Source organism: Pituophis catenifer, unplaced genomic scaffold (assembly GCF_029215685.1).
Source record: "Pituophis catenifer annectens isolate HBS135680 unplaced genomic scaffold, rPitCat1.0.hap2 SCAF_1, whole genome shotgun sequence".
In the NCBI taxonomy this organism is placed as follows: Eukaryota; Metazoa; Chordata; class Lepidosauria; order Squamata; family Colubridae; genus Pituophis; species Pituophis catenifer.
The window spans coordinates 102,048,391-102,062,115 of NW_027256881.1; the positions used below are offsets into that span (position 1 = coordinate 102,048,391).

The following is a 13,725-nucleotide window of genomic DNA, read 5'->3' on the forward strand; positions in this document are numbered from 1 at the left end:
TGACATTACTTATTGGCTTAGAAGGGACGTTAATTATTAGGGCTGAGCAGCACTTTCGATTCAAAAGCAAAAAGGGGTTCCAGGGACATTCATACAACATCTGTCTGCAGCACCTTAATCCATATTATTCTTTTCTCAGGAGAGACACTGCATCTGTGAAAGACAGCTGTGCGATCCCAGGAGAAAGACAGTTTCCTTCTGGAATTGCAGACAGCAGAAACCTAAGAGTGGTTTAAAGAAGATTGTGTATTTTGCCTTCAAAGCTCTAATAATTGTATCAAGTTATTTTTCAGGTTGCATATTTAAGCCTTCTCCATAGATATTTATATGAATTCTGATGAAAAATATTAAGGATTTACTCTTAATATGGTATACTCATAAACATATTAATCATGCAGTAGTGAAAAAAAGTAGAAAAAAGTTTTCTCAAAAGAGAATGCTCTGTAACATTACATCAGTATCTATTTAATAGGCAGCTTGTTATTTTTTAAAATACAGTAGAACCTCTGGCCACAACCATAAATGGTTCCATAACTTTGGTCATAATCAATTTCATGACCCAAACCTAATTTTGGGAATTTGGCACTTACAAAAAAAATGGCATGGAAGGGGAAATTTGCCGCGGAAAAAAAAAGTGAATATTTTGGTCGGAACCCGATTTGGTTGTGGTCAGAAACGTTCGTGACCAGAGGTTCTACTGTATACCTTATAGGAAATCAGAGTGCACTGTATTGTACATCAATACTTATTCTTTTCAAAATGCCATTCTGCTTACATTTTACATATATTTATTTCTACTCAGTTTGTACATACTATCTGCTTGCATTTACGTTGTATTCTATTCATCACATTCCTACCAGGAAAACACACCTGCTTGAATAAAGATTAAAACTAGAAAAGCTATGCATTTAAAGATTTAACACTGAATTATCATACTGACCTAACTTCTGAAAATGTTGATAAAATCATTTGCGATTACAAAAGTTGACTACCTTTTCTTGTTGACTATATCAGTTGACAACTGAAATTCTACTTGCCATTTTTCTTTCAACATCAAACACTAAAAAGTCAGGACATAGGCTATAAAGATTAGTATTAGTTGGGTCTAAAAATGGGTCTAAATTAATTAGGTCTAAAAATGACCTGGCAGACAGGTCATATAAAGTTTAAGACACCTAGATAGTTCACAATATTTTGCACCAGCTAGCTCAGAAGAGACAATCTGCTCTTTATCAGCTATTTTAGATGTCAACTGATACAATTACTTGCCATTGGCTACTAGGCAGAGGATGATGGGAGTTGAGGCCCAAAACATCTAGAAGGTAATATATAGCCTACCTTCATACTATCTTTTCTGTAACATTTACAAAAGCATACACCTTTGGTGTTACATATTACAGTGATAATATAGCTTCTTCAGTGCTGATTGGATGCATACATGCACACTTTAAACCCAAGAATATACACCAAGACAGAAGCTTGTTCAACCCAAGGATAAAGCACCCAAACATAAACTGAACAGTGTGATATATGCAATACAGTACAGTGAGATGTGCAGATCTGTCCATTGGCAAACAAAACAACCACTTCACAGATACATGGCACAACATAGGAGAACAAACCCATCAGGGCAAAATTCAGTGGCCGATCTATCTGCACTTGAAAGACAAAGGCCACTCTTTTGAAGACAGCAGAGTCCACATTTTGGACAGAGAGGATGACTGGTTTGAAAGAGGGGTCAAAGAGGCCATCCATGTCAAAACTGAACAGCCCTTTCTCAACAGAAGGGGAGGGATACATCATCTATCTCCTGTCTACAACACAGTCCTTTCAGCAGTTCCAAGAAGTCTCCACACCCATTTGCACTATTCAGGTGACTCTGAGGACACAGACTAAGCTCCAAGTGGCCTCAGCGACTCTCTAAAAAGAATACTAATGACCGGCGGTCTGCAAGGAATATAAATTCTTCCATTTCCCACTATCCAGTCACAGCTGAAGAAGCTTTTTGGATAAGAAGCAAAATGTCTTCAGAGAAAAGGGCTCGCAATCTGGGAGTCCTCCTGGATAGGCAGCTGTCTTTGGAGGAACATCTAACGGCTGTTACCAGGGGGACCTTTTATCAGGTTCGCCTGATTCGCCAGTTGCGGCCCTTTCTTGATCGGGATTCCTTGTGCACAGTCACTCACGCCCTCGTCACCTCTCGCCTTGACTGCTGCAACGCTCTCTACATGGGGCTCCCCTTGAAGAGCACCCGGAGGCTCCAGCTGGTCCAGAATGCAGCAGCGCGGGTAGTGATGGGAGCAACATGGCGCTCCCATGTAACACCGCTCCTGCGTGAGCTGCACTGGCTCCCGGTGGTCTTCCGGGTGCGCTTCAAGGTGTTGGTTATCACCTTTAAAGCGCTCAATGGCATAGGGCCTAGCTATCTCCGAGACCGCCTGCTGCTACCGACGACCTCCCATCGACCCGTGCGCTCCCACAGAGAGGGCCTCCTCAGGGTGCCATCAGCCAAACAATGTAGGCTGGTGGCCCCCAGGGGGAGGGCCTTCTCTGTGGGGGTTCCCCCCCTTGGAATCAGTTGCCCCCGGAGATAAGAAGAATCCATGACCTCAATGCCTTCCGTCGTTCCCTGAAAACCTATCTTTTTCAGCAAGCCGGGTTGGCTTAGAAGAAATTTTTAAATTCTTTTAATTAGTTTGTGATTCTTAACTTTCGGGCCAAAATTTATATATATTTTTAAATGTTTTAATATTTGTATTCTATGTTTTTTATCTTGGCTGTACACCGCCCTGAGTCCTCAGGGAGAAGGGCGGTATATAAATTGGAAATTAAATTAAAATTAAATTAAATTAAAAACAAGAAAGTCCAGTTGCCTCTTGAAAAAGCATCTTTGTGACAACCATGACCTGGATGATTGAGAATCTCCATAGACATTTAGCTATGCACTTCGGGATGAAGTTGAAATATTAACCAATACCGATAAAAGGTAGCAACCTATGTTACTTAGAAATTCAGAACAGTTTAATCAATCCCCTAAAGCCACAAATTTCTTCAAGAGGCTTCAACAAATATGTCCCTCATATTGCTATAGCAAATTGTTGAACTTTGGTTAACCTGCTAAGCACCTAGCCTTGCTCTGAAATTTCACAATACGAAGATGGTGGAATAGTCCAAATACAACCATCCTTGCCAATTCCCCAGCTATAAAACTGGCAAATCCCAAAATAAATACTCTGTAAATCTACCTGATTGGGTTCAATGGTATCTGCTTTCAGGTAAGTGTGTTAGGATAGTAATCTGAGAAGGTAAATTCAGAGTGGAATACTATCTGAATTGATAAACAGTTTTGTGTTATTATATTTGCTAAACACTTAGACCAAAGGTAATCAAGACACAAGAACTATTCTTAGGTATCTGCCATAATCCTCTCTTTGAACTTTGCATAACATTTTATCTACACATTCAGTAGCATTGAACCTCTTCTTCAATACAGCATTTAAAAAATAGGATTCATCAGAATGAATTGTCCCAAAGTTCTGAGAAAAGTACACATATTTTAAACAGTTGTATTCCTTTCCAAATAATGTTTGTGGTTAGCTAAATAAGTCATTTGAATACAACAATGCTGAAATTGCTCATAAAAGTGAATGGGCCCTTCATGCTCCTACATTCTGATTTATTTTTAAGTTTGTGGCTCACAACCCTTTTCCCACTGAAGGACCTGGAAGACATCATCGGTGTTTCCTATCTATAGAATCTTCAAGTCCTGAAAAATCTGCTTTGGAGAGAGCCTATGTAGCAGATTTTAGGAAAACAGAAAAGCTGCAGTATATAGAAAAACAGGAAAATTCCTGATAAATAATCAGATTGCCATTATTAGAAAGTTTGATTTTGCCCCAACATTTTGTAGCATATGTTCTTGTGGTAGTTGGATATATTTTAACACAATATCCAGGTGGTTCTTATAATGACTCAGATTAATATTTGTAAATGAATGGAAAATGTGCTATATACAAAATCCCATAGAGTGTTTTAAAATATAACATTTAATAATGAGAGATTTATTGTTTTATCTTATTATTTTATTTCTGAAGCATTCATGATGATTCCCTTGCTATTATTTTTCCCCCATGCTAGTCTAAATGCTTATTGCTGCATTTCTTTTTCAGGTCAGATAAGGAGTCTGCCTAATATACAACCCATTAGGAACTGAAGCCATAAATGAAATGACCACAAAGACCTATCAGTTAGCAGAAAATAGAAGCTGTACATATTTATTGTAACCTAACACGATATTGTTGCAGAGATGTGCTGTATAAAACATGCATAAGACAGGTGAAATGTGACTATAATTCTCTATTTGAAAAATGAGAAGCTGTAGAAAGGCATAACCTCAAATACATAAACAAACACTAAACCAATGGAGAAGACAGGTATATAACAATCTAGCAATGGCAGTTTAAAGGTCACTGACTAAACTTTAAACTTTTTCTTTTCCCCAACTTTAATATTATATCTAAGATTATATCCAAGATGAAGCTATGGAAGAGGAAGGAGCACTGGGTATGGTATGTTCACCACCTTGAGTTATTCATAAAATAATAAAAGCGACATATAAATAACAAGAACCTCGGTGAGGTTACCCATCAGTAATGCCTTTCTATTCCAAGAATAACTTCCAAATCACACATTTAAGTATCAACTCCCTGCTCAGAACAGGAATCCAAATTAAAACACTGCAGACAGATAGCTATGTAGCCCCTACTTAAATACACCCAACAAAGATACCATAAATGTTCTGTGTAACTGATTCCAGTATCAAATCCCTTTTCCTGTCTGGAAGCTTTTTCTAATATCTGGTTGGCATTTACCTTTGAATACCTCCATTATATTTGCCCTGCATTCTGCAATGAGAGAGCGCCAATTCTTTTACCTTTTAGATATCTGAAGGGTGCTATCATGCCTTCCTTCAATTGTTGTTTCTCAAGGCTAAAATGCCGCAACTCTTTCCATTTCTCTTCACAGACTGTTCAAGGATACACAGAGCACTTTGAAGTAATCAAGGGTGGATACCCTCGTCCACCTCTGACTGGTTGTGCAGTAAATGTATTTCTACAAAGCTGCTCCTTATCAGACCTACTGCTGTAAATCCAGGGAAACATTCCAACTGCAGATCTGTTCCTTAATTTAAAATAGGATAAATCTCAATCCCAAATGCAATATTCTACCTTACTTGCTAATAACACTTTAATCAGATTTTATTTCAGCCCACTTTCCCCCAATTATCAAACTTGGAGAAATTTCAGCAAGACCAATTGCTTTCTTAATAGTGGATGGTAAAGAGAAATGGAGACAGCAGTTTCATGTAGATGATGAATAGCAAAGGAGATAAGCTGGAATTCCATGGGATACCACAAGTCAAGAGTCGGGAATAGTTTAGTGCACCACCTAGCGGACTGGGCATAATATTTTAATGTCTTCTACTTAGAGTAAGCAGGCTTTTGCAAGAGTCATAGCATTAATCGATTACATTATTTATTTTAAAGGCCTTGATTCAAAATTTATTATTGATTTCATTCGCATTCATTGCATTTATTGATTTCATCCCAGCTATGATTCCATTGATTTATTTAAGGCTTGAGAGAACCAATATATATATGCACAGAAAATGTCCCAACAGGATTTTCTCTTACCCTATTTTAATAGAGAGAGGAGTCAAGGCTTTCTTCTTGTTCAATTTTTACATTAATGATATTGTTCCAGCCTGAATTCATAATCATTTCCCCATTTTACTTGATGGATGCAAGGTTCACTGATCATGTTGTATGTATGTTAATGATACAACAGCGATATTATGTTTCAAAATAAAGAATGTTAGATTGACTACTATAAGACAAAAGTGTTGAGAATAACACACAGTAAAAACAAAGCGGTAAGATGAGGTCACAGCAGTACCAAGAACACAACATCAGTTAATGCCTTACAATAAAACAATGCTCCTCCTTTAAATATTTGGGCATTTCTTTCTATCACCTGAAGGTATACCTAAATATAGTTTTAATAACTGCCTAATTGCATGGTTCTGGTTATTATTCTAGTCCAGAAAAGAGAGAGTTAATTATCCCTACATTTAAAATGTTCTAGGGCAAAGTATTTCCACAAATTTTGTGTAAGACTGAGATTTGGAATCAGAATAGTATTGCCCAGCTGTAAATAGTCAAAATTAATGTCTGCTGCACACTTATCATGGAGATGATACGGCTTTGAAGCTTATTAAACTCACCTAAATCGCTAAACATTTTAAGAAACCTGTTAGCCTCCCAGATGACTACTTGCTATCTAGTTAGATTTTCTTATTGGCCTTATTGTGGAGGAAATCAGTGGACAGGACATGTCCAGTCTTATATACTGCAAATGCCACTCAGAAGGAATTAAATCCTGAGATAGTAAAAGATGCATGATTGGCTCCAGAAGCAGAAATGTAGACTTCATCTAAAGTTCAAGTTTCTCCCTTTGGTATCCTCATTTTAAGAAAAACAGATTCTATACAGTACCTATTCAATCTGACAAGTAGCCTCATTTATCAAATTACATGTCTAAATGATATCCCCATTCCTTCCTCGAAAGCAAATTCCCCAGAATATTTAAAGAGTAGCTTTTTTGCCCTTTTGGCCAGAGACAGATGGAGAACATCACACATTATGTCCTAGGCTGATCTTTTTATGATGTGATTAAGACAAAAACACACAGCCAAATTACTGACAACTTCATGGACTGCAAAGTGAAATGGATAGAATCTTTACTAGCAGATGCATTCTCTCATATTACGTAATGACCAAGTGGCCATTTCTATTCCATTTCAATATATGTACCGATCAAACCTTCCAAGATCTTTAGTTAGGTTGCAGTTTGGAGGCTAGCTTTACAGTTTTTAGTCACATTACAACCATAATTGAGCCCAAAATTTCTGTTGTTAAGTCAGACATTTGTTAAGTGAGTTTTGCTCTGTTTTATGACCTTTCCTGCCTCAGTTGTTAAGTGAATCACTGTAGCTGATAAATTAGTAATCCGGTTGTTAAATCAATCTGGCTTCCCTATTGACTTTGCTTGTCAGAAGATCGCAAAAGAGGATCACATGACCTCGGGACACTGCAACCATCATAAATATGAACCAGCATCTGAATTTTGATCACATGATCATGGGAATGCTGGAGTCGTAGCTGTGAAAAACAGTCATAACTCTTTTTTTCAGTGCCATTTTAACTTTAAACGGTCACTAAATGAACTGTTGTAAGTCGAGGGCTACCTGTAGTGGAACTTTGGAGAAAATGTAAATTTGCTAAAATTTTACTTCTTTCTCTTTCTGCATTATGCAATGTGTCATTATAACAATAAACTTTACTTACTTACATACTTAATCTATAACATAGGGTCCACAAGGGCCAGCCAGGTAATCCAAAAAAACACCATGGATAATGGCAATGAATTCTACTAAGTAGAAGTGCTTCATTCACACCCTCCACTAAGGCAATACATTTTAGTGTTAATGTTTTGGCCAAAGCCCCTGTTCAAGTGGATCCAGAAAACTAGCATCATGAAAATGTTTCTGATGTTCATGCTACTTTCTTGATCACCTTTCCCAGAAGAGCAATATCTGAGACAGTCAATAACTGGACTCAGACAGAATATAAATGCTATAAATCAACAAACACAGATATCTCAGGTCAAGGGAGATTCGCTTCACGAAATATTTCATTATTAAATGTTCCATTTTGTAGAACGTCACTAGTGAGATTGTTTCCACTCATATCTTAACATTGTTTTTTTAAAAAAATCTCCTAATGAAAAGTAATTTTAATCAGTGCATCTTACATCTAGTCCTTTATGTTTTATAATCTAATTCTCATTATCTCAAAACTTAATTATACACCTATCTGATAAAACACAATGGGAATATTTTCAATTCAGAAATAGATTGAAAATTTGTGAATGTATCTATCTACATGGATCCAAAAGCAAAAACTGCATGCATTTAATATGAACCATCATCCAATAGGAGAGGTGCATTTAAAAAGCAGTCCACTCTATAGACTTCTGCACCCCACATTATATTGGTGTCATTACTTTTGGCAAAATAATATAATGCAAGCACAAGAAGATTAAATTGCTTATGATACTAAATATCTCAGGTATATTAAAAATACCTGAGGTATTTTTAAACTACAATTTGCAAGTATTAAATTTAAGAAAAGAATGCTATTTGAAAGTTCTTGGAGCAAAAGGTAGGATTAAAAAATGGCTTGCTTTCGATTTGTTTTGAAAAAAGTTATTTATTGATTTGTTTTAGTGTTTGAGAAAGTGACATAGTGCCGGATAATTTAGCAAAGGGGATTAGTTCTTTAAAAAACAACACCACTGCTTGAAGAACAAGAGTAAAGTGAACTCAAATCATTTAACAGCCTTTCTTATGTAAAATGTTTTCAAACAGTTAGCATAGGCATTAATTTTATTAAGAGGGTTTTGGAATAGAAAAAGATTTTTTTATTATGGTCACAGACCAGAATTACAGATTAAAAAAAATAAAAAAGAGGGTTTTACAGTTGGGGAAATCTTGTCATTTATTTCACTACATTCTACTTAATGCTTTTAAATCAGCAGTTTTACAGCAAATTACAATTATTTTTTAATATTTCTATTTTTATATTTTAAGCTTAATATTTCAAAACATATTTCATTCCTCCCTCCAAAAAATATAGTTAAAATTTAACTCCATTCCTTTTATATTTCATTATTGCACTTTTTTGGTGTACCTACCCTTATTTAAAGTCAGTTTGAATGCTATTTACAAGCATATGTTTAAATATCATTTCAATATTATTTCTCTCCCCTTTTCTCTCATTTTATCCACCAGATTAATTTCAAATCTATAAATATTTCCAGTATTTGGGATTTTTTTAATGCTCTTCAATGACCATAAAATCTTGACAACCACTGGAAAGCAGTCAGATAATTTTTTGTTTCTCTTTGCTGACATCTAATGGTCAAATAGATTTTTGCAGCCCAGATCAGATAGCCCTTCCACAGGAATCCATTTATTTAATTATCATGTTTAAGGTTATTTTTTCTCCATTACTTTTCCTTACACAAATTTTCTCTTTAGTATTACAGCTTTTTTCCTACAAACTATGGCTCTTGAATGTTTTGTCTGATGACTAATTCAGAACTACTACCTTATTCAGATTTTTACTGAATACTGAAAAGTTATCTACTTATTCAACCATTTATTACCTAATACCTTTCTCTTTTCTCTTTCTTTTCTTTTTTCCCTTTCCCTCTTTAGATTAATTATAACGATTTAATTTTATCCATGTTATAAATAGTAAAAATATGTTTTACTTATAATTGTACTTTGATTGGTCATTCTGTGATGTAACTTGTTCTGGACATCTAACTGAAGAGCAATATCTAAACCTCAACAAACTAATATATTTGCTTTATGCTGCTTCAATGTCCACTATAAGTAAACACAATTAAAATTCAGAGGGATCTCACTATTATAGACATGACAAACATTGAGATACTATTAAAATTTCTATTGAAGTTTAATTTGTATTACAGCATTCATAAAAATTTGATTACAGCAATTACAAATCATATTTCTATTAATAAAGGTATGCAATTTGATTCAACGAATCGTACATTAGTATCATTTGTATATACTTTATACTAATAAATGATGCCTCATCATTTATTAATATTGGTTATAGCATGTGGAATAAATTTTATTTCACATCCTTAGCTTCTAACTATACGTAAATGAAAGCTATTCCCATTGCTTTAAATAAACCTTAAAACATAATTTTTATTAGTGAATTTTAAACCTGCATTTCAGTTCAAGATAAAATATCAAATACTTCAGAATAGTCTCTAGAATGGTTATGAATAATAAACCAAAATGTCTGAAATGTTTTAAAATGTGCTAAATTAATGAGAGAAAAACATAAATTTCAGACAACTCAAGTCATTACAAAAGCCCTCAGAATCAATGTTCTAATTCTGTTGTCAGCTGAAGCAACATATTTTTATCTAGCATACCTCTGAATAAGATTTGTATTCCTACTGCTTTGAAAACACTAGATTTTAAGATTCTACCAATGTTGGCAACATGATTTACAAGACTATAAATGTAATATTTGTGGCTCTTATGTAATCCAGCATGAATATCTTTATCTGGCAATACATTGGCCCTTACAGAATACAGGTAGTCTTTGACTTACAACCACAATTGATCTTCAAACATTTTTATTGCTAAGCAACACAATTTTTAAGTGAGCTTTGTCCTATTTCATGACCTTTCTTGCCACAGTTGTTAAGTAAATCTGGCTTCCCCATTGATTTTGCTTGCCAAAAGGTCACAAAAGTAGATCACATGACCCCAGGACAATGCAACAGTCATAAGCACATGCCAGTTGCCATGCATTTGAATTTTGGCCACATGACCATGGCGATGCTGCAACTGTTGTGTGTGAAAACCAGTCATAAGTCACTTTTTAAAGTGCTATTGTAACTTTGAACGATCACTAAGCAAATGATTGTAAGTCGAGGACTATCTGTATAGAATACCTAACTGATAAGCAACTGATAACACGGTATGTTTTATTAAATGTATTGGTAAGTCAGAAGGAAATACACTTGAGAAACAGGATTGAAAAGGGTGAGAAAGAGAAGGAAGAAACATATGCCATTAAAATACTAATATTAAAGTACTAAATTTCAGATTGAATGTGCATTACAATCCTATTCTCTTACCTTGTTTCTTTTGAAGTATGCTCTCCGGCAAGCTGCAAAGCATTTTTCACTGCAGAAGCATTTCACTTCACTCCCCATACTCAGAGAATAGCGTTTGATTCCCACTTTCTGGCACCAGGCACACATGATTTGTACATTTGATATATCATCTTCTGCAACAAAAAGACAAGGAGAGTATTTGTATACCAGAAGAAGCATTGTGTAAAACATCCATAAAAGATTAATTTTCATGTCTACCTTTTTACAAACATATATGTTTGCACCTTTTGGATTTTCTGCTAATTTCTAAAGCAGGTGACCAGGAATCCCTTATTGTTTAACTGAATGGAAAGTACAGCTATTTTGTAAATATTAGAGCATATGTTGCAACTTTTAGAGCTTTTAGCATTTTGAGAAAGCCCTGGACTTTCTATATTTATTCCCATGCCCCCTCCTCCCAATTAATTATAGCTCCAGACAGTAACAACAGCATCATCTACTCACAATGATTATAAACTCATTTCCGTTTTATCAGTTTTGTTAGACTGAACATTTATAGAGAAAGTAGTGAAATTGCATTAATAAACGCTGTATTATTTACATGCATTGAAGAGAAGCTAAATAAATACTTAGGAATGTTAGGCTAAGTAGACTCACTGAAAAAATAAACACCCATTATTTTATGACAGGGGTCTCACTCAAAACTCACAAGCCACTTTTGGGTGGTTTGCTCTTTAGTGACAAATAGAGCAGGCAAGTAGGGCAACAGCTTGCTCATCTCCTAACTCTGCATCAAGGTATTATGTGTATGGAGATTCTCAAGTCATCCAGGTCATGGTTGTCCCAAAGGTGCTTTTTCAAAAGGCAACTGGACTTTCTTCTTTTTCTTTGAAGATGTTTTGCTTCCAGAAGTGAAATGTCTTCAAAGAAAAACAAGGAGTTCAGTTGCGTCTTGAAAAAGCACCTTTGGGGCATCAAGGTATTATCATAGCTCAGGCCAGGGCCAATCAGGTTTCTACTAGCAGAGACCACGTCAGGAGTGCTTCCTTGTCCCTATCTCTTGGCAGGGTCACCATTCTGTCCTTGGGCTGGATTGCTTGTTCTTCAAATTCATGTTTAGCATGGTGTGCTGAAAGATGCTGCTTCTGCTTCTAACTTCTCGTGTTGGGAGAAAAAAGTAGTATAAGGAAGAACAAGAGATCTCACATGCTCTGCCATTTGTAACTGACCTGAAGAAGTTCTATGTTTTCTACACAGCTCTCCTTACAACACTCTTCCTTATTCTAGCACAGACAGGTAATAGCCCAGCCCCCTCTGGACCGTACATTAAGACCCAATTTGCAATAGACCTGCTATGTAGATAACACCTGAACTCTAAAATAGTTACATTGAAAAATACCAAATGGCAATTGCTTTTTTCCAAATGTATTTATTTAATCAATTTTACCCTGCTTTCAATTTAGAAATCATCTGAAACTAAGCTAAATCTGCAGGAATTAGGTCTTGTGAGAGAGCCCCATGTGCCAAATTGAAGACAAAGTCATTTTTTTCCCTTTCCTGTCCTGAGATTCACCAATATCATCTTTATTTCTTGGCAGAATTGGAAATATTTTCCAAACATAGTTTTTGCAACACTCTTCTGAGCAGATAAATCCTGCCCACTTTTATATAATTAAGTTTCAAGAGTTTCATGCCATTATTCAACAACAAGCAAACCAAGTAATGAAGTATTAACCACAGAAGTGGCCAGAGAAGTGGCCAATGTGAAATAGCTAAGAAGTATGTTTTTCATTTAGAAAAATCATTGAATAAGTGCCTGTTTAAGATCATACAATGGTATTTTATTTCTTCATTTCTTATTTTTTTTTACTAGTTAGAGAGTTTTTCCAAATAGGTGTTAGTATTATGATATTCATAAAGAAGCCTTTTAGTTAAGATAAACCTGGGATTGTTCTTGATAAATAGTTACAGGTACTCCTCGACTTAAGACCACAATTGAGTCCAAAATTTCTGTTGTTAGTGAGACATTTGTTAAGTGAGTTTTGTCCCATTTTACAACATTTCTTGCCACTGTGGTTGATAAATTAGTAATCCAGTTTTTAAGTGAATCTGGCTTCCCCATTGACTTTGCTTGCCAGAAGATCACAAAAGGGGATCATATGATCCCGGGACACAGTCATGGTCATAAATATGAACCAGTTGCCAAGCATCTGAATTTTGATCACATGATCATGGGGATGCTGCAAAGGTCACAACTGTTAAAAACAATCATAAATCTGTGACACGAGCCACCATTAAAATTGAAATTATTTTTTAAACATCACAGTTTAGCTAGAAAGACCAAGCTAGAAAGCAGGAAACAGTGAGTTCTAGTCCTTCCTTAGCCATGAAAGCCGGCTGGGTGACCTTGGGCCAGTCTCTCTCTCTCTCAGCCCAACCCACCTCACAGGATTGTTGCTGTAGAAAAAATAGGAGGGGAGAAACTATGTTGGATATGTTTGCCTCCTTGAGTTATTTGTAAAAATAATAAAAAGAGGATACAAATAAATGAATAATAATACGTTGTAAAGAAAGAAAACTTGATGGTATGATCGCTGCTGTCTACTACAGGTCTATAAGAAAGAGAGAAAATTGTGTTAAGGCTGATTTTATAGCCCCTACTAGATTTTAAAACAAAGCATTTCCCAGCAGTAAATCAATTCAGCAGCAATATTACTGACAGCTTGTTACCTAACAGTTTAATTTTTGGACAGCCCTTTTTACTTAAGGGATAATCTCTTTTTATGTCATAGTAAGCCTAGATTTCATTTGCTGTCTTGTCTGAAGAATTAGCACGATATAAGAAAACAATCTCTTTCTTCTAAAATCTGACTCCAGCTTCATGTTTTTGCAATAACACATTTTTGTCAGGGATAACAAAAAGGAAGAATATGAGAG

General features: G+C 35.5%; 1 protein-coding gene across 1 annotated transcript in view; it reads right to left on the reverse strand.

The window, feature by feature from the left end:
• The window catches only part of SOBP (sine oculis binding protein homolog), a 138,530-nt gene that overhangs the window by 86,135 nt on the left and 38,670 nt on the right, over positions 1 to 13,725 (reverse strand). Inside the window, exon 4 of the mRNA XM_070953601.1 lies at positions 10,810 to 10,961. Within this exon, the coding sequence (XP_070809702.1) occupies positions 10,810 to 10,961 (152 nt within the window). The remainder of the gene's footprint in view (positions 1 to 10,809; positions 10,962 to 13,725) is intronic.